General features: G+C 38.8%; 3 protein-coding genes across 4 annotated transcripts; 1 reads left to right on the forward strand and 2 right to left on the reverse strand.

The window, feature by feature from the left end:
• Positions 1–2784: 2784 nt before the first annotated feature.
• Positions 2785–9760, reverse strand: plvapb (plasmalemma vesicle associated protein b). Its single transcript, XM_028588563.1, has 9 exons — positions 9294–9760; positions 8807–8983; positions 8360–8441; positions 7297–7498; positions 6996–7215; positions 4263–4412; positions 3831–3950; positions 3294–3362; positions 2785–3155 (listed from the first exon to the last, which is right to left on the reverse strand). The coding sequence occupies exons 1-9, from the start codon at positions 9495–9497 to the stop codon at positions 3147–3149; spliced, it is 1233 nt and encodes a 410-aa protein (XP_028444364.1). The 5' UTR covers positions 9498–9760; the 3' UTR covers positions 2785–3146.
• A 2337-nt stretch (positions 9761–12097) lies between these two features.
• On the reverse strand, positions 12098–17746 carry babam1 (BRISC and BRCA1 A complex member 1). The gene is made up of 9 exons (XM_028587272.1): positions 17608–17746; positions 15982–16438; positions 15828–15886; positions 15613–15733; positions 15441–15519; positions 15295–15319; positions 15063–15192; positions 14802–14888; positions 12098–13163 (listed from the first exon to the last, which is right to left on the reverse strand). The coding sequence occupies exons 2-9, from the start codon at positions 16411–16413 to the stop codon at positions 12963–12965; spliced, it is 1134 nt and encodes a 377-aa protein (XP_028443073.1). The 5' UTR covers positions 16414–16438; positions 17608–17746; the 3' UTR covers positions 12098–12962.
• Positions 17747–18483: 737 nt separating this feature from the next.
• ushbp1 (Usher syndrome 1C binding protein 1) lies at positions 18484–27862 on the forward strand. Of its 2 annotated transcripts, none has more exons than XM_028587641.1 (14): positions 18484–18669; positions 19640–19863; positions 20062–20198; positions 20499–20662; positions 20930–21118; positions 21274–21521; positions 22315–22455; positions 22609–22697; positions 22820–22955; positions 23214–23478; positions 24125–24283; positions 25103–25200; positions 26156–26278; positions 26400–27862. In XM_028587641.1, the coding sequence occupies exons 1-14, from the start codon at positions 18664–18666 to the stop codon at positions 26563–26565; spliced, it is 2145 nt and encodes a 714-aa protein (XP_028443442.1). In that variant the 5' UTR covers positions 18484–18663; the 3' UTR covers positions 26566–27862. The 2 variants fall into 2 exon arrangements, with proteins under 2 accessions (XP_028443442.1, XP_028443443.1); XM_028587642.1 differs by having other exon boundaries at positions 25106–25200.

The raw sequence follows: 27862 nt of genomic DNA on the forward strand, positions 1-27862 counted from the left end.
TATTTTATTTATACATTTGGCTAAGTGAACCACAAAATGACAAGAGCCACAAGCATTCCTTCATTGACAGCCCTTCTTAAACATCGACATTTCTGGACAAAAGCACATTTTTTTAACTTTATCCACACAAATTATATATCAGTATGTTCGCAAATGCTTTCTTTCTGCATACAATATATACAACTTTTTTAATCACTTTTTTTGACATGCTATACTATGACTTTTTTCAACATACTATACTATGACTTTTTTTTTACTTTTTCGGCATACTATTCCATGTCTTTTTTTTCACTTTTTCCGACATACTATGACTGTTTTATCCCTATCCCTTAACTATACTACTGGACTTTCACTGTGTAACATACAACATTATGTGCTTCACATATTCATAATAGCTTCATCACATGAAATAAGTAGCAGAATACCTGTTGATACAAAGAATGTATTGCTGCACAGTACCTGTCGTCACATTAAGAACAAGTATGTATAGTCTCTGATTTATTCCAATGTAAATTACAGTTTGAGTCAATCGCCGGCCATAAAGCACATCATAATATACATACTGTACAGCATGTAGTCAGAGTGACCCAGCTCGTCTCTCTGCTCTGTGGGAAAGGGACATTTTTAGAGGCGATGCTCATTGTGTCCTTTGTTCCCTTGTCAATCTGGCCTCGATCAAATATTTATGTTCCCTTGTTGAACTCCCCACCCTTCTTCCCCAGTTGGTTTCTTCTCTCCCAGTCTCTGACGACAGTTGCCCTGCTGTACGCCAGCATAACTGCCCGTCTCGCTGCATTTTTGTCTCTTTCCACTTTGTCTATGCTACCTGACCTTTCCTCTTTCCGCACCGCTCTGTCAGCCTTTTTGTCCTCTTTCATGTGTTCCCTGATTAATTACCACACAGGGGAGTTTAAGCTAAAAGCGGGACTTGCTGTTGTGCAAATTAGTGGCAGTAAATTTTGGAGCCTGGATGATCTTTGAAGTGCCTGTCTGTGTTTTAACAAAAACACGTGTGTTTTAAAATGCATTGGATACTAATTGGAAATATATTCTATATTATTATAGAAATATAATGGTCCACCACTTTGGTCCAGACTAAAATTTCTCAACAATATTATATGGATTGCCATATAGTTTCATAGAGACAATCATGGTCTCCAACAGGATGTATCCTAATGACTTTGGTGATGCTCTGTCATTTCCTCTGGTGCCACCAGCAGGTCAAACTTCCACTTATCCAGTGACATATCTCTGCATCTACTATCGATACATTCATAGTTTTCAGAGGATGCATTTTGATGTACTTCCTTCTCTAGCACCAGTGTGCCACCTTGATGTTCACATGGGATTTTAAATGAAATCAATGATTTTTAAGTGAATTAATTAAATGGACGCAACTTTAAAGATGAGTAAGACTCTTTTTTTTTAAATTGTGGAACATGACTCAACTAACATTTGTATCATGATATGGTTCACAGCTGACTAATGTGCAGAACTTTTAGCTTTCAGTTTCCTGTAGTTATGATTAATGGCTGTCCTGAGATGCGAGGTTGACATAGCCAGGTCCAGTGCTGTCAGTTCCACCCTGTACACATTTGACTTAAAGTCAGGGTGTGTGAGAGCGAGTTCGAGTTCAGGTCCATACATGGGATTGAAAACACTTCGTGTTAAACAAAGGATTTCCTGAGGACAGGAGACAGACTGACTCACCTGTAACATTCACATCCATCAGTTCAGTGAGCCTGGGGGTGTATCCTCATGGGTTATTACACAACATAGAAGGAATCTTAAATATTTGTTCTCTCTCAATGCCAATGTAATTTTCCATGTACAATGCAAGCTTGCCAAAATAATCAAGCTCAGGTTCTCATGAATTACAAGATGCAAAATTAGTAAGAAAATACAGTAAAGTTGTTGAAATAAATTGTTGCAAATTAATTGGTGCAGTCTGAAACTATGAAACTGAAAACTCAGTCTGCATATTAACATTATAAATACCTCCGATGCATCCACAAAATCCAAAGTAATCAAATTTCAGTCTAGGAAAGTAAACATTCAAATGAATTGATAGAGAACATAGTGGGTAACATGTAATCATAAGGAGCACATATAAAGGTGTTACATCAAGAAGAAATTAGAAATATGACAAATCTTTTTAATTTAAAAAAACCTATTCCATTATTTAAATGTTGTGTTAAAAGTTGAGGTAACAGATAGTTAAATTCAAATAGGTCTCCTAAACCCTAATATCTGCGTACTTTACCCTCAGACGCTGTATATGGAATATACGTTTATATATTATCTTTTTTATTAATATAATAATCATAAAACAGGTCAAAGAAAACGCCTGCCATTTCCAGCTACAGTATTGTATTGTGTTTCATTTGGTGCTTTTGAAAGGAAACGGAAGTAGTAAAGCTTGTTAAACAGTTAACATATAACAGCGCCTGTACTGAACTCGTAAAATGCACCATAAAAACGGCAATTAATAGACTTAGAGTCTCAACTTTTCTTTACAGAGTCATAAAAACTACTACTACAACTACTACTTTTTTTAGGACTTCTAACATCTCTGCTGATGTGTTTATGACTTGGTCTGTGTATGTATTGTCATCTGGGCTGCAGTAGAAATTCAAACATTTGTGAATCACTAGGAAACATAAATTATGCTATTTTAAGAGGATTCTGTTTATAGCAGACAAGTGAGTAGCTGCCACACAAAATCCTGTCTTAGTCTTTGTTGTATTTATGACAGTGAGACGAACGAGACTGAGGACAAAACAGTTTAGGATTGAGTCAGTTTTTATTTAATTTATTTGTAATTACAATAAAAAATTCTGTAACTACAGAAACCACAGAGAGTGACACACAATCGAAAATATTTACACCAGTGTCATGGATATTTTTTACATTTACCTTAATATAGATACCAAGGCTTTTCACAGCAAATTTTTAAACTCAAACACAAGTATCTATACGTTTCAATTCCACGTAGAGCTAGGCAAAGCATGCACAAACCAACAACAGTAAATATGTCACTAACATAGACATGGTATTTACAGGTTGTATAAAAGAGTGTTGTATAAGGAATTTATACATGTCTTTTGAAAAGTCAAAATGTTGATCACTGTGGCGCACCACTCACTTCATCTCACCTGCAAGACAAACATTGATAATTATAATTAGTGCAAATGAGGTGATTGTTGTCTAAAAATCTGAAATGAAGGAGGGACATAAAGACCGGACTTCATATAAATAGTATATAATCTGATTTATTCCAATATAGCGTTTACCGTGGGAGTTTTGCTGATGCCAGGTTCTCCAATAGAGGCCTGTAGGCTGGCAGCTTTAGGATCACAGGTCTGGAAAACAAATATGATAATAATTTCAGTATTTTAACATTTAACATTACAAACAGATACATTTCTGCAGCTTTTTTCTGTGCATGGACTGTGGGGTTTGAAAATGGGCCGTTTTCTGAACTTATGATTCCTTAAAAATGGCTTTCCTTTCTTATCTTGACTGTCCATCCTTCCTGCTGCCCTCAAATTATTTCTGAGTCCACATGCACCACCTTACCTCTGCTCTGCTGTCCATATAACCAGTATAGTAAATCTTATTTAAAAGCACCCAGAAAGCCAAATACAGACATTTAGCCAGATGGTCTTTTGAGAGCAGCTTAGATTAATGCTTTACATGTGCACAAAAATGAATATCTGTCCCAAGTAAATGAAGGTTTGAAATGATTTGTGGGCTCTGCCTTCCCTAATTACCTTCCATTTGTCTGACTCTGTACAGAGCAAATGGCTGGTCCTCTGTATTTATTTTACCTTGAAGTTGGGCTGAGCAGAGAGCAATCGCTGAAGCTCTTTATCTCTCAGGGCCAAACTGTCTTCCTGGAGCTTGTTCTGTTCTCTCAGCCGGTTCTGCTCAATCAGTATTTTCTCCACCTGAACAAAATATGCATGTATTATAAATATAAATGGAAAACAATGCAAAAAAAGAGTTATTTTACACCCTAATTTCTCTTATGCTGCTGTATGATTTAGGTTATTGTTAAACAGGAATATATAATCATACATTTTACAATGGCAGTCAGTTTTATAATGAGATACTGAGGAAATTAACTTCTTCCATGGATCTCTTCCTTGGTTCCCTCACCCACACACACACACACACACACACACACACACACACACACACACACACACACACACACACACACACACACACACACACACACACACACACATATAATCTACCTGGTCGTCATGAGTCTTTTGCTTGAGCTGCAGCTGCTTGGCGGCCTCGGCGACCGTCTCACTGTGTTTGCGTTCACACTGCTGCAGATCAGAAGTCATTTGTGAGTTTTGCACCTCCAGACGACTGGACTTGGATTGGATCTCAGCCACCTAGAAATGAAAAAAATATTATTATTTTTTAATAAATGATATATACTCATCTCATGCCATGTTTTTCCTTTTAAATATATTGCTTTTCTAGACTGCAGCAGAAAGTGGGAGAGTCACTCATATATAAAGGGCTGTGTCATACTCGACTGTACCAAATGTGTTTTCAGATGGTGCCTTTACATAATTATACCTGTTTTTGTTTACCATGTGTCTATTTCTATATCAATGTTTCTTAATGTTCATTTTCCTCAACGTCACAGTGGGAGTTGATGAATGAAATCTACATTGAATGGCTCCCTGAGGGACACAGCACATTGGTCATTGTTATTCTAAATCAGTGGTTGAGGTGTCTGTGAACACTAATTCTGTTTTACCAAATATAGAGTTGAATCAGTGGAATAAAGGTAGCCACACAATGGTTTCATATGTTTGATGAATTTGACTGTGCGGTTTGAAAACTCGTGTGTAACACGCAATATTAAGACCATTTTCTTATCTGCTTTAATTCCAGGCTCAACCCCCGTCAGAAGTAAAGTTTAAAGATTAATGGAGAATGTATTGAAAAGGTAAAATATCTCTGTCTTATGTCAGACTCTTACCTAAAGTTTAAGAAACATTAAAATTGTGAGCAAGGTTTTAAAAGCAAATTTACTGCAAACATAAAAGAAATCAAACACTCTCCAACAAAAGCAAATGTTTGGTTGGTGTGCCATGGCTGTCCTTGTTTGGAGATTTGGGGTCAGATTTGACATGTTCAATCCGTGTTTGTCTGATGAAGTTTGGTTAGTTTGCCATGCATTCAAACAGACATTACCCCGACAGTATGCATATATTACGTGTATCCATAGCAACGCAGTATATTACATGTATCCATAGCAACGCAGTTTCCGCAAGACCAACGATTAATCGATTATGAAAATATTTTCATTGCAAATCTTTAATTACAGCCATACTCAAGTTGAAACTGTTTTATAAAGAGACATTTGTCATGTGGTTATGTAATTTTATGTTGCTGTTGGCATTGTCTTTTATGGTAATTCTATTGTATCATTGTTTGTGTTTCGTGAAAATTTAGATTGGATTACAATGTTGTCTGCATGGACAAAAGTTTACAATTACCACCTGACTTCTGAAAAGGAAGGAGACAAAAGTTGAATTAATTAGTTTATGGAGAAGTGATGATTTTCAACCCCTCGGTGAGAGTTCTATCCAACCGACATATTGCTCTCAAGAATAAAAGAAAAGCTACTTACTGAGGGAACGTTTTTGTTGTCCTGCACTGTGCTGCTGTATCAGCAGAGACAAACGCTTCACCTCTGCTTTGACCCTGCGTTGGCCTCAGAGGATGTCTGTCTCTTTAGCTAGGAGATTTATCATGATTGATGCTGCGGATAGACTTCCTCCCTCAAGAAACTGGTTTTCCATTTAATTTGTTTTTGGAATATTCCATCAGAGTTTAAAGAGAGTTTAAAGGAAGGACGGCAACAAAAGAGTACAAACTCTGAAAACTTACTACAATTTTTGAGGTAGTTTAATTGAGTAGTTCCCTTTTATGCTACTTTATGCTTTTACTCCACTACATTTGAAAAGGAATTATTGTACTTTTTAATCCACTTCAATCATTTTACATCTTAAATTACTAGTTACTTTTCAGATTAAAAATTTATATTTAAAAAAGATATAAAAAAAAGGTTAAACTTATAAAATACAACGTATTGTTAAAGATTAAACCAGTGGTTCCCAGCAGTGGTGTAGTCTAATGTATTGTAGTGGGTATACTGTATTGTATGTATGTATATATATATATATATATATATATATATATATATATTGGCCAGAATCTGCCTTTTGGGGGAGGGGGGGGCATATCATAGTGGGGGGTCTGGGTGTCCTCCTCTAGGGAAGTTTGGAGTGTCAAGGACTTAATTTCCTGTATTCTGATACACTTTTATGCACCAGTTTACGGTGGAAATACCTTTATTTAGCCTATGTGAAGTAGAAAAACACAGATAACAATTCAAAATATATCAAAACTATAATGGAAAGTATGTTGTTGCGTGTCATTGGTCCATTTTAAGTGGGTATATGGAAATCCTGGAGCTTTCTTAGTGGGTATACTGCGTATACCTGCGTATCGCGTAGACTACACCACTGGTTCCCAGCTTTTGAAAGATTACCTCTCTAAACTGATCAGATGGTTTCATTGAAACAACTTTTTTTCTTCTACCACACTATTCATCTCATTGCTCCTTTAGATTCATCTTGAGATCCTTTTGAAGGATCAGTCTACCACTTTTAAGTATATTTTGCTGATAATATGATATATGTACGTATATCTGTATGTCTATTGTATGGCTGTGAAAATAAATCTCCCTCTGGGACAATAAATCTAAATCTCTCTCTAATCTCTACTTGTTTTTTATGGAAGTAGGATTTTGTCGGCAGGACCTTTAATTGTAGAGGATCTAAGTACGTCTCCCCCAAACTGTGTATTCCAGCATAAACTGAGTGGATTCCATCCATCTGTCATTTGAAATAATATCAAATCAACACACACCAAGAATGACAATATGTTGCACACACCTTGTTGCCCACATTGTCTAAATACAGCTGGAACTTGTTTTCCACGTCTCTGGAGAGGTTCGTGCAGCTGTTTCGGATCTTTTCCATCTGCACCTGCTGGCTGTGGCAGCTGAGGTGAAAGGTCAGCTGGTGGGGAAACAGGTTGTTGATCTTGTTCAGGAATTCGCTGGTCACCGTTTTGATCCCATCCAAAGAGTGAGCAAAGTCCTCTTTGCACTTCCTGAAAAGAAAAACAAACACAAACTTTAATGAGTTTACTCTTAATACTTGTAGGTGCTCTCAAGGAGCAGACGGACAGTACCTGGTGTAGGTGGTGAGCTGCTCCTTCAGCTCCCTGTTCTCCCTGCGCAGGGTGATGGCATCCTGCTGGTGGGTGTCTTGCTCTCTGAGGGCTTTGTCTCTCTCCTGGCTCAGGTACTGAACCGTCTGGGTGAAATTTGACTCGATGAGGTTTATCATAGCTTTCTGCCGAGCGTTGAGGGTCTTCAAAGAATTAATTTCACCTGGAGAGTTCAGTGGGAAACCGTAGGACAACTTAAATAGACAGTAATACTTTTAGTAACAATGGCATTTTTTGTGTTTATTAATATTCTGGTAGCACTTTCTAATTAGTCACCCTTTACAAAGTTTAACTAATGGTGTTGCTAATGTTTAAATCATGTAGTAATACTTTGTAGATCAGTTATTAGACATTAATAAAAAAGAATGTTTGGGTTCCAAGGACGTGAACAATCTGGCAATTACTAATAGTGAAATCATTAATCAACGAATCAGATTCTTACTTTGTAAAAAGCCACTAAGTCTACTGGTATAAATGTTAATAGGTAATTATTATAACACTCAACTAAACCATCATTTAGTTAGTTTAGTTTTACTTAATGTAGCTCGGGAAAGGGAAGTTTGGGGTCCCCTGCTGGAGCTGCTGCCCCTGCGACCTGACCCCATGTAAGCGGATGGATGGATGGATGGATAGATGGATGGATGGATGGATGAATGGATAGATGGATGGATGGCAGGATGGAGGGATTCTCATAGGTCAAATGATGATCTATAAAGCATTAGTAACATATTTATTAACCATTAATAAAGCCATTCATTAAAACATATAAACCCTGTATAAAGGGTGCCTCATTGGGAAGTGGTACCCATATTCTTTTTACTTAACTGAAAACTATTATTTATATATATATATATATAAACTATACAACAAAGACTTTAATTTTACAAAACATTTATATATTATTATACACATTCATTCATTATTGCCCAAATTTCTGATGCAGTGAATGTTCATCAAAAGAATAATTTTTCACAATATTTAAACATTATTAGACTAAATTTCCCAAAAAGTATGGAGCACATACTGGTAGTAGTGGCCACAGCAGGGGGCTGGATTGGAAGGGTGGAGCGACGCATCATCATGCTCACCTTACTGTCACAGATAGTCTATAAATTAAATTATAATAATTATATACAGGATGATGAATCATTTGTAAGTTTTATTTTATTAACATGGTGACCAAAGTGGTGAAATGTAACTTTATTTACTCAACTACTGAATTCATGCAATCTGAGGTACAAGTATTTTCATTCTATGCTAAGTTATACTTCTACCCCATTACATAGGAAAACTAGAACAATGCCTTCAGAAATAATCATGTTGTATAGTTTTGCACATTGGAAAGACTTGACTTTTAACCTTCATTTTGTTCTTGTTGTAAAAATAATTTTTCAAAGATGATGAAGAGATGTTAAAAACTACTGCAGCAACCGCTTTTCTTAACATAGTATTAATCAAATCCTTTACTTACTAATTTATCTTTCAGCGTATGAACTGTGTTGTTGGCTTCAGTCTTCAGCTTCACCAACTCGGTCTCCAGAGCAGCTTTCTCAGCTGTGCGAACTCCCAGCTGAGCTCCCAGCTCGCCTTTCTCCTTTCTCAGCTGGATGTTGTTCTCACTCACCCTGTTGAAGTTCAGCTCCAGCTCCTTTAGAATAACAATCAGAGCACTCAGCATCACTGTATTTTACAGCTCTGAACAGATTATATACATACATTAATATCATAACGTGTCAGAAACATAACAGGTGATTAAAAAGCTTCTGCAGAATTCCATCTGATTCTTATAGCCTCATTATGTCTCTTCAAGTCCACTTCCACTAAAAAATTGTTTTGCTTATTGTTACTTCACTTGTTTTGTGGTGAAATTATATTATACATAAATTATAATTCAAAGCAAAGCATTTTATGTCTTAAGACATTTAGATAGAGGGAGACCTTTAGTAGATATCACTGACCTGGACCCTCTTTTCCTCTGTAGACTTCTCTGGCTGTCCATAGATGAGGAAGAGCACCAGGCTGACGATGATCAGAGACTGAATCAGAGAGCAAAAGAAGAAGACGATCCTCATGTAGTAGCCGCAGCTCTTCCCTTTGGGCTTGTGCATAGGCACTTTTGCCTCCAGGCCAAACTTGGCCTGGGAGTAGCTGGAGCTGTACATGACTGCTGGGGGAGAAATGGTTGCAGCTGGTTTTGGACGATCAAATAGGAATTGTTTTTGCTAAAATCCACAAGGTTTCCGTTCAGATGTGATCTTCTCTGCAGAGCAAGTGCTGAGGCCTCAAGGTGAACCCTGTTGAGCAGAAGTGGAAAAACAACCAGTGGTGATGTTTGTTTCTCTGTCTTCCACAGCTCTGCCACACTGTCAGCGTGCAGAAACATACAGGCATGTATGGATGGATTTAAACAATGACCCTTAGGTGTGTAAAGGGGCCATGTTTATAAATGCTGCTGGAGACACACTCCCCATCCTGGCCCAGCCCTCCCTCCTCCCTTATCCCTCCTCCCTCATCAACCTCTGTCACATTTACAGCCCCCAGCTGCACCACTGCCCAAATTGTCACAAATTTTCCTGGTGGTTCGAACAAAACAAGATTGTTGTGGCAGGAAGATTAAATACATAACATTTAAAGATCCCTTCGAGACATTTTTAAGATATAGAAAAAATACTCTACATTGAATAATTTATGATTATTTATGGTATGATCTTTCCACAAAATGTTTGATAACCTTGTTGAAAATTCCTAAAATCTACTCCTCCTGATTTAAAAATCCACTCATGAATTGCTGCTGTATTTGCTTATCTGCTTTTGTTGGGTGCATGTGAGCTCCTCTATATTTTAGAGAATTGAGGCAATAAACATTTATTATTAAAAATGTTTTAACATCTATATAATTAAAGCATAGGCTCCCTTTTTTCCAAGTATGTCTTTAAACAATAGTCAGGTGCTCATATTTTCTTTTCCCTCTTCTTATGTATATGTCAACACTGAAACAGATTTTTCTTGCTGTAATCATTCCTCCTGTTCATACTGTCCAAGAAAAGGGACAAAATCTAGTCCTCATTCTGTGCAGAAATAAAATATTTTAGCATGACATTTCCTGTGTTTCAGCTGAACTGTATCTGTCAGTTATTGTCATTTTTACACAGGATGAGGACTGTGGATTTAATGCCTCATAACTTACATTAAAATCCAGTATGGACAGGGGGAATGATTTCACCAACTCTTTCAATGCACATATGGACATATGACTGTTTTATTAAGACAGACTTAAAAAAGTGAACCTATATGTGTTGTACATGGCACATTACCAAATGGTGAACAGATTGACATACTTATGTTGCTGCTGCTAGTCAGATTCTTTACTTAAGTAAAAGTATCACAATGTAAACAAATACTATTATTATGCATTATTATATATATATTATATACAGATGCATTATAAGCAAGATTGTAATGTTGATGTTAGTCAAGATAAAGCTTAACTAACTAGCAAAGAGAACAACCGCCTCGGGACCCCGTGCCCCCAGTTGCACCATGTGTCAACTGCTTGTATGTAATTTGATTAATTGCAATCATTTCTAAAATATTTGCACCACTAAAAGACAAAATCAACTAAGTCAGGACCTGCATACTTTATACTTTGCCCACATGGGACCAGGAAGTGTAGTGTACTATCCAGCATAGGAGTAATGGTTGTTTTAAGATAATCATGTTTTATATGTAAAAGCTTGACCATAAAAAGTTACTACAGGTGTCAGATAATTGTAGTGGAGTGAAAAGTACATTATCCTCTGAAATGTAGTTGGGTAGAAGTATAAATTAAATTAGTTATTTTCCACCACTCTCTGCATGTGATATTGAAGAAACCAGGAAAGAGCACGCATCAGTGCCACATTTAAATATAGTGATGCAGAATTCCATATTCCCCTGGTGGTGGATGAACAATGTAAGCCATGACGAGTAAAAGCAGAAAATACAAAAAAAAAGGTCCAGCATATCCTGTTGCAAGCAAGTACGGAAAGGAGTCATGGCAGTGGAGGAGTGAAAGAATGAAAACAATAGGGACCTGTCATTCTTCAGGGATAAGAAAATAACAAATTCCCCCTGCGGTACAGACGCACTGGATCCCTCCCTCGCGCTGTTATCTGCGGTGATGACGTGGGGAAGAGCCAGCTCTTCTGGGGAAGTATGTGAAAGAGGAAAGGTCCTCTGAGCCCGGGGTTTTCCTGCTCCCCATTGTCTTCCTGAAAACCTGTCCTCACCGGAAAGAAAGCTAATTTATGAAGGTATGTTAGAGTGACAGAAAATGAGTGACTATCAGGAGTCAGGACAGACATCAGATCAACTTCTGAACAAAAACAGGAAACTAAACTGTTACAGACTGAGATATAAACACCTCTTAAGATAACTGACCAGACACATTTAGGGTGACCGGAAAATATATCATTGAAGTAATACTCATGCCGTGGATAACAGAAGGTTTTCAACAGAAGCTGTGATAACAGCTTAACCATGCTGTCATATTAGAGGGACACTGAAGATGAAGCTTGACAGCGGAGATTTAACGCAGAAAATTTGATGTAAAATGATCAAAACTGACACTTGGATGTAGTATCTATACAAAAATTAGACTATTGTCTACCATCATGGACCACAGCAGCTTTTTGACAATGCCTTTGAATTCAGCTCAGATCTCTAAATGGAGTTTGCTGCCATCTCCTGACAAAAATATAGAAAGCACATATGAAAATGAAAATTATGATTCAACATGCCTTTTTTAATATCCAGAAACAGCTTCAAAAAGCTTTTCTGTACAATGTGTTTCAAGTGCAGCTAGACTGGCATAATGAGGGGCCTTTTTCTACAATCAATCCACAAATGCCAATCATTGTCAAAGGAGGGGCCGCTTCTACGTTATTGTACATTCTTTCATTGTCTGTGTTACATACAAGAGTGACAAATGAACAAAAGATTAAAAACAACACATTAAAAAATAGAAAATACATTAAAACAGGTAACAAAAGGTGGAAATTACCAACAAAAAGGGAAGGCAAAAATACAGAAGTGACCTCTGTGATACAGTGCATCATATTGCAGTTTGTCTCAAAAGGCCAGCTATCAAAAACTGTCACATGCTTGCACTGATTTCCCCCTTTAAGACTTACAGACAGATCAGTGTGGTCTAAGATTTGAAAGAAATTTCAAATGGGGAGGGAGTTTTAACAAAGCCTGATGCTTTGAACATCTTCCTTTTCTTATTCTTTCTCGATCTTATCCTCCTACTTGTGTCCTGCTCATGTATTCTCTGACATCACCTCATCCCCCAGGAGACCTCCAGTAGTTTTACAACTAACAACATCAGGAAAGCTTAGAACAATCAATGACTCACTCATTCTTTTATGGAAACACAATGATTGATTTAGTAGTAACCTGCTGAAACCCTCGTTTCTTTACAACTACCTACACATGGTTTTCCCAAATATTCTTAAAAAGTATTGCTTTACAGCAGTGAATGGAAAACCCCTCAGTAATAAGTGGTACTTGGAAAACCCTTGCCCCTTTCTAATAAACTACAGTGTGTGAATTTTACGGAGAAACAGGGCTTTATAAGTGCGCCCTTTTTACACCGTTGCCTCAATGTCCTGGGGTTCTTCCCCCTCCAGCAGGCTGTAAGACGCGTGGCTCTGGAAAGGTCTTTGTAAAGGGTGAGCCAAAAGTTTGGCCATGCAGTTGTGCAGCTCGATGGCGGGTCCACTCATGGAAACCTCAAAGCGATAGCACATGCCCTTTGAATCCAGGTTGCAGAAAGAGGTGTAGTTGTCCTGGAGGCAGAAAACATACCACATAGTTGAAATGCAGCACCTAGAGAAATGTCCAGATTACATCATAGTGTGAAAAGCTGTTATATTTAAGTGGGTTTTCACAACATCCCACCGCACATTTCAGACTTAGTGAGGCGGACAGAAGTATTTAAATAAATTCACTGCAAATACAGGAAGGTATGGAGCCCCCAAGGGGTCATGTGGGAATTTTTGTCTGCCTGGATGTGGTGGTTGAAGCTGTCGCTGTGGATCTGGTTATTGCGCCGACTACGGCTGTATTTGTGGTTGAATCTATGATGCTATGGAAATGGCTGCAGCATAGAAATAAAATAGATCCATTTTAACATTAGCCAAGAAAGCATCGTTAAGCCATATACGATCTGAACCTGTGGTGCTTCTATCAGATTCTAAAGATGTGTTACCAGTACACAACAGGAGTTCAGGAATACAGAAGATTCAAAACAATGTTTAGCCTGCACGACCATCAAAACCCTGCATGTAGTCCGTGTTACACCTTTACAAAATGATGTGTCACAGCCATAAACACGACAACCAAAGCACACCTACAATCACAGTGACAGCAACGGCCAAAGTGAAGTCATTCCATGATAACTAGAGTCACAATCACAGCTACAGTCCGTCTCAAATCAGCCTCAGCAGCAGTCGTGAGAGAGCTAGATTAACTCTCTAGGTTACCAGATTAATATTAATGATACACCAGACCAAATAAACTTGAACCACGCTATACGTCCTGGTACACAATCAAAATGGATCATTTGTGGAAAAGTAAATGATATTAGCTGCAGTGGCATTACTGCATGTTTGGAAACGTTTACAGTTACTGAAAGCAGTCTTTCTCATACATCACTATAATACATCAATTAAAAAAGGAGTAGCCTACAGAGACTGTAGAGGGGGAGTGAAAATAACTTATTTGGGTGGGTGTGGGTGGATGATTTAAGGTAATTGAATCGGATGCTGTCAGATCCGATCCGTGCATTCTCACAATATTCCTAATTTCACACACACATGGTCAAAATAATGTAGTTATTTCTATAATGACTTTCAACAAAACATATTGAAATAAACCACTGAGGGGCGAACAGGTGAACTTGTTTTGGACACTGCTCTGGGTTAAAATTAAACCAATGTCCGGTGCGCTGCTTTGGATTCAGCGATCCATTCATTCACAGTTCTGTATGCATGCTCACTGTAATTTTATGTAAAGAGTAAAGTTCTTTCATTAACCGATTTATTAAACCACTCAAAACAGTAAAGTACATTATCATTATTATTAGTTGTGTTGCTATGTCTCACAAAAAAAAAATTACGCACAGTGTGTACAGGGTTACAGCCGGCACTTAATATTCTGAATATAGAAGGGCCAAATCCTGATGTGTCGCTTTATGATGCTGCCGCCACAACTTGTGGGACGGCATTATCTCCTTTTCTTTCGTAAAGGATGGTCCAGTGTATCATATGCTGAAGGAGATGATAAAGGAAGCATTGAAGCACCTTTCTTTATTATTTTAGACAATTCGAACGGCTCTTATCATGGCTGCCACTCAGTTAGGAATTCCTAAGCTAAACTGACTAATGGACCGCAGCTATTGTCTCTTTATCAGCTTATTCACTCACCCTCCAGCTGGTATCATCTCCCTGCTCCTCCACCCCATTGTGTAGGTAGACAACATCAAAGAAAAAATATGGAGATTGCAGCATTTTCTGGGACAGGACACAAGAACAAGACCTTCACTTCAATGTAAAGTTAATGCACTCTGCTCAAAGAAGCCAAAAACATGAGAGAGAGAACATTTTCTGGAGGGAAATCACATTCACATTAAGAAAAAAAAATCTACTCAAATAAAGCCAGGATATTGCAGCAGTTGTCACACTTACACTAACAGCCTCTGAAGGGTTGAACTGAAGCTGTCCTGCATTACGGCTGTAGATGAGCACAGTCCGCACCACATATGGAGGAGGGATGGTCTGAACATTGTCCATCGACGGCAGTTCGATCTTCTGACGACTACAAAGACAACAGTAGAAGAGATTACTTTCAGTAAACACACTATAGAACATTTCATGTATTTTAAGAGACCAAAAAGGTTTATAATCAGACAGGACTTACATTACATTAAGAAGATCTTCAAGGTCTACAGAGGACAGTTAAGGCTAAAATTGAACACCTAGGAATTGATTTCATGTCCTATGTTTTGGTTTATAGTAGGAAATTTATCTTCATTGTTTAAAAGTTAGTTTTGAATGAAAGGATACTGAAGGACTCGCACACATTGGTCTCAAGATCATACAGACAGCTGCACAGTTCCCTGGGGTCAGAGGTGAAGCCTGACAACTGGGGCACATACACAAACACAGAAGAGGAGGAAACATATTCTAGAAAACTGTAGGTAACATTTGGTGCAGATTAAACCATTCCTGTACTCACCCAGAGAGAGTCATCATTGACTACCACCAGTGCAAACTCATGCCGTTTGTCAATCTTGTGTTTAGTTCTGACAAACATCTCAATCATTTTCTGGGATATGTTCAGGGCATTCGTTTTAGACCTAAATAGAAAGACAGACAAATTAGGCAGAGATGACAAATAAATTGATAAATTGCGAGCACTGAGGAATAAAAGTTTACTTTGCTGTAGCTTACCCATTAAAAGACTCTAACTTTGGCAAAGACATCTCTTCGGAAAGGTCTAAGCAGATTATCTGCCATGAGGAACACCAGATAGAATAAGCCTTAAGGTCAAAGTAAGGCTTCTTTTTCATGTGAAACATAAATCAGAACTGTATTGTGAGCCTACCACTTTCTCTGGACAGTTGACACGGGGAACTCTGAGCTGGTACTCTGCTGGTGGAGGGATGGGGGTTGTCAATGTGGGCTGTTGCTGCGTGGGCTTTGGCCTCTCTTTGGCTGCAACAGAAGCAGTGGAAAGTGGCACTGTGGCACCGGCTGCAGCCGCTGCTACTACTGCAACAGGGGCTACAGTCTGAGCTGCAGTGGCTGAGACAGTTGTGGTGGTGGAACTGGGAGCACTGTCGCTGGTTGAAGCCTCGCCCTCGCCCTCAACACGACTCCCCACAGCAGGCTGAGATATGTTTGGGTTACTGTTTCCTCCGAGGCTGCCCGTGCTGCTGCGACGGTCCTCGGCACCTTCAGGGTTGGAGCGTGTCCGAGGTCGCAGCTCCACCAGGCGCTCCTCTCCATCTGCTGGGCCTGGCTCCGGCGTCTCCATGGATTGGTTGCTAAGATACAGGTTGCTAAGGAAGTAGGGATGAGGAGTTTGACTGGGTGGCAAGTTAGTTTAGCCATGAAGAGGAACTATTAACACATTTGTAGCCCTACCTGCTACGCAAAGACTTTTAAAGAGTCATACATGCATTTATTACGTCCCGTTTAGACTAATAATAATAATAATAATAATAATAATAATAAATTGAATTTATATAGCGCTTTTCACAAACTCAAAGTCGCTTTACAGGGTAGGTATAGATAATAAAGACAAACAAACAAAACAAAACAAGATTCAGGCACAGATGAAATGGGTAGGGGTGTGGGGCTAGGGATAGGCAGTGGTGAAGAGATGGGTCTTGAGGCGGGACTGGAAGATGGTGAGGGACTCAGAGGTGCGGATCTCTTGGGGGAGGGAATTCCAGACCTGGGAGCTGCCCTGGAGAATGCTCTGTCCACAAAACTGCGGAGGTTGGACTTTTATTACTGTAACTCTGTATGTTGGATTGGATCATCCCTTCGTCGGTTACAGTTAGTCCAGAACGCAGCAGCTCGACTTTTAACCGGGACCAAAAAGCGCGGCCACATTACACCGGTTTTGGCCAAGTTATTTTGTATTGTATATTGTGTATTGTTTGTGTATATTATCTCTTTAATTTTTGGAGCTTGTTAAGCACTTTGGTCAACTATGGTTGTTTTTAAACGTGCTATATAAATAAAATTGAACTGAACATTTGTAACCAGAACTGTCTTTGCATTTACCTGTGACTGACATCCACGGATACTAAAATGTAAATGTAAATTCACCAATTGGTCACCAAAACGGTCTATAAATCAAAAGAGCCTCTTTAAAAGTTCAAGACAGATCGTACAATGGGCAAAAGAAAGCTGCATGAATCTCCACTTTCTATATTAACTTTATAATGGAATTTTTACTATCAAAATCGTGCCATACGCAGTAAAGGTACAATTCTGTCCGTATGAACGAAGGGTGCAGTGTGAAGCTAACCGGAATAACAAAGACTGAGGTGTAGTTAGTTAGTTAGAAATGCATCAATCATGCGTCCAGAAAGCCAGAGTCCATGTAGCTAGCTAGCTAACACAGGTGATGTTTGATGACAGCGCAGTAGCAATGTGAGCTATTAGCATTAGCGAGACGTACGAAATGTTTCGTGTTAAAATGTTAAGGTATACTTACGTGATAAGTAACTGCAAAACGTCTAGGATTCAAATAAAGTGAAACTCATTGCAAGTTGCAAAATATTTCAACGACAAGCTAACATTTGTTTTGATGGGCAACTCCCTTACCGGAAATGACCAAAGCAGGAACTGCTAAGTGTCATAGCATTGTGGGTAATAGAGTTCAATGAGAAGGTTACAAAATAAAAAATAAAATGAGAAGCTTACATTTTTCTGCCTTTTTTTCTTACTCTTTTTCTTGTGGGGATTGTAATGGTATTTGTAGTCGTAAAAACAGTTACAGCAGTAACAAAATAAGTACATTTTAAACAAAGTCCTCCATGAATGCTAATCTATTTTTGTAAATCAGAAAATGATTCCAGCAGTAAATTGGCATTTCTCTCTGTAACATCTTCCACTTTATTGCCAGACTCACCAGGATGACCGAATATGGTGTTGATTATTACTAGATTAAAACACATCCCAAGGAAACTGGTGTTGAATTGATCTATGATTCATGTTTGGTTTTTAGCACAGTTCTGCAGAATCTGGCTCAATACTTTCAGTGTAGGTAAATTAATTCAACAAAAAATGCATTGGCTGTCAACAGAGACAGAATAAATAATTTAACACGTCTGTTGTGTCAGTGTCATGATCCAAATTGATTGTAACTTCATGCATTTTTCAAATGACATAACATCATAGTACATTTCTTTTGCCATTGTTTCGCAGAGCAGCTACAGTATGTATCCAGAGTTTACTCATATTCTGCTATTAAAAAAGACATGGAAGCTATATTTGGACAAAACAGGAAAGGACACAAAGTCACGGGGAATGGGTGGGGATGACTTTCTGAGTGTTTTCCACGTACCTCACTCATCACACTAAACACTGTTGGGCGGACATGCAGAGAGCACTGCAGCAGTGACTGACTGACTGACTGACTAACTATTGGAAAATATAATAACACAAAAATAGTACTGAAGAAAACATCCTCTCGTTTCGTCAAATGTTTAATGGCGGTAAACAGCTTCAACAAAAATTAAATCACCACTACAGACAAAGATAAAAAAGCATGGAGGTAAGTATTTCAGTGTTTGTCTTAAAAAAATGTCACTTATCATACTGGGTGTTGCATGACTTGGAGCATTACATGTTTACTGTGTAAATTTGACAAAAGAGTTTAAACCCTTCATCTGTGAAATGGCTTTCTAAGATGATGCACTTTGTCCTTAAACAAGATCTACAAACTGAATGTTTATACAGCATTACAGCTGCTTGCATTGCCGTGAAACTGGATTTTGATCATTGTGACTTAGGAGCAGAATGTTTAATGAGTAATATTGCTGACTGAGTGGCATCAATGTATTATTATATTTACATCATATGAGTGATATCCTTCCTACATTCAATTGTGAGACTGAATTTGAAACTTTAAATTGCCAGAAATTGAAGATGTGAGTGTTTTTCTGTGGACCTATCCCAGGTTTTTCTTTGCCTTTTGCCCAGTGCATGTTTGAATAGCCTTCCTGTGACTCTGAATAGGAAGAGGCGGGTGTAGTGGATGTATTACTGGCTGGATAAGGAATTTAAAGTATGTTGCCAACTATAGCATTCTCAATAGATAGGCATTCCAAACTGTATAATTTTTCACATATTCATAGGCATCATATATATACAAATAAAAGAGAAACACTTTATTCAAATTTAATTTAGCCAAAAAATTTTGTGTGCAACAAAAGATGGTTTGGACCACAAATATTTGCTAGGCAGGAAGTTGGATCTCAGGATGTTTTAGTTTCCTTCTTTTCCGCTGCTCAAAACAATAGGTGCTAAACAGTACAGCAACAATGTCTGGTTCAAGAGCATAACACATTATGAGGATTATTAACAGGCAGAAAGAACATACACACATTATGTGTATCATATTGTTATATATATAGTAGTACTGAATGAAAAAAAAAAAGAAATTTGCTTTATAGTGAAAAGCTAAAATAATGACTCAAATAAGGTAAACTATTTTCTAACAACACAACTTCATGTGTCTACAGGATTCCTGTCTGGTCCGATGTGACAGCCTGGATGCTGGGTCAGGGAGTGACAGGGAGTTGATGACCTCCTTCGACCATATAACCCTTGACCCTGAGGGCTCTGAGCCCACAGCAAACCTCGAGCCTTCGCCAGCAGAACTGGCTCAGTGTGAGGCTGACGTGGGCACGTTGCTTAGCATCATTGCTGAACTGAACAAGAAGATGGGATCATTAAAGGCACCAAGGTAATGTTGATACGAGCCATAACATTGATCTGAATAAATGTATTTGGCTTCACTCAAAATTATATTTTGAACCATGTTTTTTGTTTGTTCTTACATATTTTCCAATCAATAAATGATATATTGGTCCGCTTATACCTTGTCTCAAAATGAACAGTGGTATTCATTAGCAAAAATGTTAATGCTGCTGATACTCTGCAGTGAACCAGGGGACCTGAGACCAGCAGGACCATCCAGGCCTCTGGTTCCAGACCTCCTGTCCCACAGGGTGGCCAGAAGCAGCCCAGAGAGGAAGACTGCCTCAGCTGCCACTTCCAAACCTCCACTGACTGACAGAGGTTGTTACCGACACATTTCACATAACTTACATTTTTTGTGCTTCATGTAGGGGATCTGTCCTCCAATTGGGCCGGACAATAGCTTGTGTCCAAAAGAACAGCTGATGTATAATTTCTAATATTTACTCTGTTGTCTGTAAAAGACAGCAAGTATCTTGAGGAAAAGCCAGCAATTCAAACACAAGAAACTTTTATATCCATCACCTTTTCAATGTTTTTTTCATTCATAGACAGGGGCTATTCTTCTGCCACTTATTTTGTCCAACATGATCATTTGCACATCTAACTTCCATCCACTAGGGGGCGGTGGTGTAGTGTGGACTAAACTCCAGGAGGTTTTAACATCAGTGGAGGACTCCATCAGCTGTAAAAGGTCCTGGGCTGCCCCCATCACAGCTTCTGATCAGGACAAGCACCGAGAGCATCTGAGAGCAGCCCAGGAGAGCTGGGTCAAGGCCACTCAGGTATTAAAACTAAAACTCTCATGATTCTTTGATGTATTTGAACTTTTGTTCCAACAAAACCTAATGTTAGGTCAAGTTTACTGACACATTTCACATTATCAACTTGATCTAAAGAATCTGACTCAGAAAAAAATAAATAATATAATATAAATAATAAAATACTATTAATTCCAAAAATGAATCAATATGAGAGAAAAATATGACATTGTTCAGGCTATCTTTAGACTCCCACCAGCCCCTTTAGTAATTTTGGCTCACTGGTTACAGATATTGGAGGAGATGGAAATAGAGTTTGGGATTTCATGCCCAGCAGGCCTGCCAAAGGACCAGCATCCGGAGGCCATCCTGGATCTGGAGAAGCGAGACTCTGCTCTCAGAAACACCTTTCAGAGTTCCCAGGAGGAGCTGGAGAGAGCACAAAGCACTGTCAGCCAGATGGAGGAGGAGAAGAACAAGGTAAAAGAGAGGGTTTTGTTTATGACAGGGGTAAGGCGAAATATAGAAATGCTAAAAACATAAATTTAAGAAGTGTGTACACATTTGGTAATTCAACACAATTTATGAGTTCAAAAAAGTAAAATAAATGTTACACCCTTTCTCTTGTCTCTTAGCTGGTCGGTCTCCATAAAGCCTGGAGGTCAGGCAGTCGTTCTCCCTCCTATCGGCCCACTGCAGGGGCTCTTAGTCCAGATTGGGCTTCTCCTCCCTTCCCTGGTTCACCGTTACTCTACAGAAGAGCAGCCAGAGCTGTAACACCTCTGTCTGTGGCTGAGGATGGTTCTCCAGTAGGCTCTGGTAACTCATGTAGTCCTTGTCGCAGCCCCATCAGCCTGGAGTCTGAGACAGAACGACTGAACAGGTGAGTCTGAGGAAGAGCTGCTCAGGATGTCCCAGAGTAGCAAAATTCAGCCACAGTACACTGTCAACACTTCCATTACATTTATTGAATTGCTATGTTTTGGTCCAGTAACCCTACATTAGGCATCAAACATTATAAATAAGTCAAAATGTAATGACAGTGGTTGTCTCTTTGTTACTGTCTGTATACAGGTGTGCAAAGATCATCCTGATTCTTAAAAACTGTACTACTATAACTGAAAAATGTAACCCGAGTTACTGAACTAGTATATTGACTCTATATTGGTATATTGATTGATTTTGTTCTATTTATACCAAGACAAAGACAAGGTGCAGACAGGTGCAGACACTCACACACATAATGTGTAGAGCATGACAAAATGGTGAATTATGCAGACACAGTTTTTTTTGCCAACATATCAGTATATCTAAGGCCTGACACAAAACAATACGATAATTAGATTAGCTAGTTTTCCAGATTCATGTCATGAATAAATGGTGACACACTGTCTTTTATATTTTTCAGATTACATTTTGATCTGTGTTTTGACTAAAAGTTATTTGAATTGTAATCTTTAGATAGTTATTACCTACTTTGACCTTTCAACAACATGTAAGCTGGATAATGTAAATTGGCATGGCTACATTGAATATCTAAGTAGCTGTATTGGTTGAGTATTAACTCAACCAATACAGTTTCTTCCTCCACAGAATGATTATTTGTATAATGTATTAAAACTCTTTATGAAACAAATGTTTTTGCTCTTAACCTCCTCATCCTCTCACTATTCTAGGTGCATTGAGCGGCTGAGGGCCAGAAATGAACGGCTGACTGCAGCTCTGGAGCGAACGAAGGGAGAGTCCGAACAGATCAGTATTACACTAAACAGACTCGAGGCTAACTGCTCTGCCCTGCAGATGGCTCTCAGCTACTGGTACACACATAAAACACAGCTGACATACAAGTACAAAGAACATTCAAGGACATTCAAAAAATGAATGTGCACAGGTCAGCAATCTAACAGTTTCAATCTAGCTTCTTCTCATGTAGTGAGGTCGTATTTTGTCTTTGTGGTTGTGATTGACAGTGAGGAGTGTGAAGAGGCCTACAGCGAGCTGCTGTCACTTTATGATGCCAAGAAGCAGCATAGCATTCCTCTGCAGACAGACTCAGCAGGTGTTTGAATACCATGTTTTAGTACTGCTTACAAGTCAGTGCACACATTCACTTATATACAGTAGGTATGCATGTCATTGACACACACACACAGTCAGACTGACAGTTTTTCCTTTCATCAGAGGCGGTCGGTGACAGCCAGAAGCCAGACAGTCCGTCAACTCAGCTCATAAAAATGGGAACTGAAGAGCTGTCCACCTCCTTCTCAACAGCAGGAGTCACAGAGGGGACGGAAATACAGAGTCACACAGGGCACAGGTGACATTTGAAAGTGCTCTTTGTACATTCAAGTACATTAATAGGAATGGGTAGAAAGGAAAATGTGTCAATATTGACAGACTGAAATTGCAAAAAGAAAGGATAATATTTTTTTTATCTTTCTCTTCCACCACCAAAGATCTACATGCTATTAACTAAATAATTTAAAAGCCATCAGGTATGACTCAATGAAGTGTGCAAATATTAATGAATGTTTGAATTAAAAAATTGTCATTTCTTGGACCATGTTTTTGCCAGGTCAGGTCACTCACTACCTGTAACACACAGGACACCTGAGCTGGTGGGGCGAGAGGCAGTTCTCCGTCAGCAAATTGAGCATCTGAAGAGGAAGCGGGCGGCCATTTGTCTACCTAAACCGAGTCCAGGAGTTGAGGGCAAAATGAGCCCCGAAACTGGTCACCTGGCCAGATCAAGAGGGGGACATGTGACTAAAGATAACGCCAAACCTCCTGATACAAAAAAAGAGAAGGCTTCCCTCTTCTATGAACTCATCTCTGTCAGGGTAGGAGCTGTGTGTCCTAATTTATGATTCAAAAATCAAGATTTGAAATCGAAAACAACTGCCAAAACCTTTCATGCAAAAAGATCATGAGATAGAAGTGGCTTTTGTCGGAATGTCATAGCTGTTTATGGTAACAAATCTTTATGGTAAAACATAACATTACACTTAGCTCACATACAGTACAACAGAACAATACAGTGCTGGCAGATCCCCATCTCATATATCCAGTGAGCTCTGAAACTGGTAAAGCATTTATTAAAGTTTAAAATTGTAAACATAAAACCAGAAACAGGGGGAAATGACTAGCCTGCTCCAAATCCACCTACCAGCCACTCTAAAACTCACTAATTACTAATCACTAGTGTGTGTATATCTTGATAGTAGAATTATTAAGGTTCATAAAATATAATCCTAACTTCCACAGTGTGATTCCAGCTGGAGAATAATCATGAATTCACATATATTATTAAAAACCTAGGGTGACCAATACCAATACAGGAAATCATATACACATCTACACATTCCACAACAGCCTTAAAGTAAAGGTAAAACCTGCTGGTGGTGATAAAATATCTACATCTTGTGCTTCTAACACAACTCCACATGTATATCTTTTCTTATGCTGTTTATTGATTTACTTTTTCAGGAGGAGATGTCAGATCTGCGAGCTCTAATCCGCCTCAAGGAGAAAGAGCTGAGGTGTTTGGAGTGGGGTTTTATGGCCCAGAAGGCCCAGGAATCAGCTGGAGCTTTCGCTCCAGAAAGCCTCAGAGAGGAGATGGAGGATCGTAAGACCGAACAACAGGTAGGACAGAGTCCTAGAGCAGCAACAGAGACTATTTTTCAAATAATACACTGTCAAGGTGAAATGAACAAGAGGGAGCAGGACGTTGGTCTACTGTGGCAGACCTGATTCAAATCTGGGTGTCCCACATGGGAAATCACACATCTACCAAAGCAGAATCCCTCCAGGCCAAGAGGGATATTTTGGTTCCACAAGGTCTTCTGCTGGGCTGTCCTGTTGCCACAGCACAGATTCATACCGCACCACACTACTCTGTCATTGTCAAACGAGAAAGAACAGCTACTTAAAGTTAACACAGCTTTCTGTCTATCTACTGTAGACACAGGGTAGCAGAAACAATGGCTGCCCGGAGATTTGCGCCATCAAGGGTTTCCATTTCCCTTTTCCTTCTTTAATGGTTTAAAAGAACAAAAGTTGTCTAGATGCACACAGTCAGTCTCAAGAACTGATCTTACAGACTTTATCCTGTTAACAATTTTAACTAAATCACAATGGCCTCTGATTGCAGCATAATAAATGTTATTCTGTTCCCACACAAAGGGTCCACACAAAGATAGATAAATCTGAGGGGTTCCAAGGGGATTAATAAGGAAATAAGGGGGAAAAACAATGACATTTATGCTCCACTAAAGTAGATGTATTTTACCTTTTTTATTGTAAATAAATAAAACAATCTGTAAAAGGGAAAATCATTCTTTGGTTGAACTGCTCACAACACTGTGACACAGCTTTAGATAAATGTTTACACGTTTATTAAGAATTGAATGGGGAATGGCTTTTGTGCTTGAAAGATAATCATAATTTAATGTTATGTTTCAGAAGCTCTGTGAAAATGTGGCTGAACTGGGTAATGGTGGGGACATCGCTGATCCTAGAACCAGACCCATTCTGAAAGAGCTGCAGGCCGTCCTGCAAAGGTGAGACTCTGTAATTTCTCTACGCACTGCAGTCCAATGTTTAAAGCATAGCAATAACATTGCAAATGAAATACTATACTGTAAAATACTATTAGTAAAAGCACATGTTAGACAGCTTATACATATATGTTAGCTTTTTCAAGTGCCTTAAAAGGGTAACCTGGCAAATTATCAAATGTAATGTCACTTGTAGAAATCTAAAAATGTACCTGATGAATGTCAGTAGAAAAAATGAATCATTCAGACATCTGTTGCCTGGTTTTATTTGTTGCTTAGTAACACTATCAGAATAAATGCAGATTTTGGACATAAAGGGCTTCTTGTTCTTTCCATGAGTGCATCCATTTTCTCTTCTGACCTCGAGTAGTAAATACTTTTAAACAAAGCTCTGCTGTAAGCACTCTGCATCACAGTCGCTCTAAAGCAGAGCTCTTCAACATGGGGTCCAGGACCCCTAGGGGGTTCTCAGTGTTACTGCAAGAGGACAACCAAATTATACATTTTTTGAAAGTTTTTTCAAAAGTTAAAATGTCTTAACATGAGTCCTAAATAATATGGGCAAATATAAATTAGCCTATTTGTTAAAAAAAACTTATGGGTATGGGTAATACTAAGGATTCATGTTTTTTTTGTTACGTTATTTTATAATATATAATTGTCACTCACAAGCAACTGTAACTGTATTATCCAGTTGTGCAAAAAAACAATAAACAAAGTTCATAAAAAAAATACTAAGGATTCACTGTGCAAAATGTATGTTTAACATTAAACCGTGATTTATAAAATCCTTCCAACAATTATTATTTTAATAGCTCAGCATTCTATGCACTAAAAAGGTATGTATAAGTGTTTAGGCTGCCCACACGTTATTGTAGGCCCAGTTAAGTATGCAAAATGAACAGACTGGCATGATGTTTTCCCATCTCTTTCATCTAATCTTACTTTTTGTTTTCAGGGAACAAGCCCTTAAGAAGAGACTGGCTTTAGTCCAAGACTCACTTAACACAGCTCTGTCAGACAGCACGCCGCACAGGAGGGACAATGGAGAGCAGATTGCTCGGCTCACACAAGCTCACAGGTAAGTTCATTATCATCTTTCTGCATCTACAACTAAAAGCTACAAAGTATTAGTTCTGTAGTGTCCATTTTAATGTGAGTGTATTAAATTGTATCTCGCTGCTGGGTGTCTTCCATTCCAGTAAAGCCTTGAGTTCGTACCGGCAGATTCGCAGGAAGTACCGGGAGCAAGTGTGGAGGCTGGAGCAGAAAGTGGCGGCCATGACGGAGAGTCACCACCACCAGAGTGGAGCTCAGAAAGCTGCAGGGGAAGCCTTGGAGTGGAGGAGGGAAGAGACTGTTCTGTGATCCTGTGACTCTTCAGTCAGAGAATCAGCCTCATAAGTGTCAAGTTTATCCACATAAACTACAATGGACAGCCCTGCTAAATCCAAGTCCCTCATATGTTGTACACCATTCAGATAGAAGCCTCACTACTGCAGACTCTTTTAGCCATGCTAGCAGCTTGGCTATATGATTAGCAATGTTGGCCCACCGCTTTGGTCGAGACTGAAATATCGTAGTAACTGTTGAATGGCGAAATGTCCCAACAACTATTAGATGGCTTGCCATGAATTTTGGTGCACACATTGATGTCCTATTCAGGATGAACGTTGGTGATCCCTTTAATTTTCATATAGTGCTGGTTAGCAAATATTAGCATGTTAAAATACTAAACTAAGAACATTGTCAACCCATCACTGATATCTACAGCAGTCTGTCATCCATTGGCTCTAGAGAGGTAAATATAGAGTAGGGAAGTAGTTTAACATGGAAAACATTGTCACTTCTGCCTTTTCAACCCTTCTGAGAGTCACCAATAAACTGAACAGGAATCGAAAGCCTAACTTTTCTAACAGGCCTCACACATCACAAGACACATTTCTCATGTCTGAGAAACAGCTGTCATGAATGTGAAAAGCAGGTTCAAGGACTGAACCCTCTGAGGATCTCGGGACTGACCTCGAAAGCGCACATGTCCTTTTTCCCGTCCGTACAAGCCGACTGTATAAAGCCACTCCCGGCCTGCCTTGCGCTTGTCACAAAGCTCAGAGAAGGGGGATGGGGGCCAGGACAATAGCTGATGTGTACACAAAATGTACGGCCAGCCCATTTGTCTTCTTAGCACTTTCATAGTGCTCCCCATCTTGCTCTCTCTGCCTTTCAGTATATCCACTTCTCTACAATGGTTTATTTGTAGCCAGCTATGACGATCTATGACAAAAAATTGCTGTAAAGCGGATCCTTTTGAAAAAAGATATTATTAGTATAATTTTTTTTGGAGAGTTTAAAGAGCATGCTACGAACTCAAGATGAACACTTTAAAAAAGGATTAAAATGAATGCAGCATAACCATATAAAGATATGATCTTTTTCATCGTTATCCACGCATTCCTCTTCCTTGTCAAAACCTGTTGCGACATTACCCACAATGCAAATCAACCGTTAACAGCTTGGTCAGACATTAGGGTGTGTTATGCTAATAGCAGCTAATGTAGCATTGAGCCGTTAGCCTTTAGCAGAGACAAAAATTGGGTAAAAGTGGATAATTTACATGCAACAATATTTTTATTTAAAATAATGTATTATCAATTAACGGTTTAAA

This window comes from Perca flavescens, chromosome 9, assembly GCF_004354835.1.
Source record: "Perca flavescens isolate YP-PL-M2 chromosome 9, PFLA_1.0, whole genome shotgun sequence".
NCBI lineage: Eukaryota > Metazoa > Chordata > Actinopteri > Perciformes > Percidae > Perca > Perca flavescens.

What these genes read in the sequence shown, in the direction of transcription:
- plvapb (XM_028588563.1), bottom strand. Translation starts at nt 9,497, where the DNA reads ATGTACAGCTCCAGCTACTCCCAGGCCAAGTTTGGCCTGGAGGCAAAA. An exon ending in CAGCTCACCACCTACACCAG is followed by an intron (nt 7,216 to 7,296) that starts GTACTGTCCGTC and finishes TTTTCTTTTCAG; the next exon opens with GAAGTGCAAAGAGGACTTTG. An exon ending in CTGCTCAGCCCAACTTCAAG is followed by an intron (nt 3,363 to 3,830) that starts GTAAAATAAATA and finishes TTTGTTTTCCAG; the next exon opens with ACCTGTGATCCTAAAGCTGC.
- babam1 (XM_028587272.1), bottom strand. Translation starts at nt 16,413, where the DNA reads ATGGAGACGCCGGAGCCAGGCCCAGCAGATGGAGAGGAGCGCCTGGTG. An exon ending in TCAACTGTCCAGAGAAAGTG is followed by an intron (nt 15,887 to 15,981) that starts GTAGGCTCACAA and finishes TCCTCATGGCAG; the next exon opens with ATAATCTGCTTAGACCTTTC. An exon ending in GAGATGATACCAGCTGGAGG is followed by an intron (nt 13,164 to 14,801) that starts GTGAGTGAATAA and finishes TTCTGCCTCCAG; the next exon opens with GACAACTACACCTCTTTCTG.
- ushbp1 (XM_028587641.1), top strand. An exon ending in ATGAACTCATCTCTGTCAGG is followed by an intron (nt 23,479 to 24,124) that starts GTAGGAGCTGTG and finishes TTACTTTTTCAG; the next exon opens with GAGGAGATGTCAGATCTGCG. An exon ending in CTGCAGGCCGTCCTGCAAAG is followed by an intron (nt 25,201 to 26,155) that starts GTGAGACTCTGT and finishes TTTTGTTTTCAG; the next exon opens with GGAACAAGCCCTTAAGAAGA.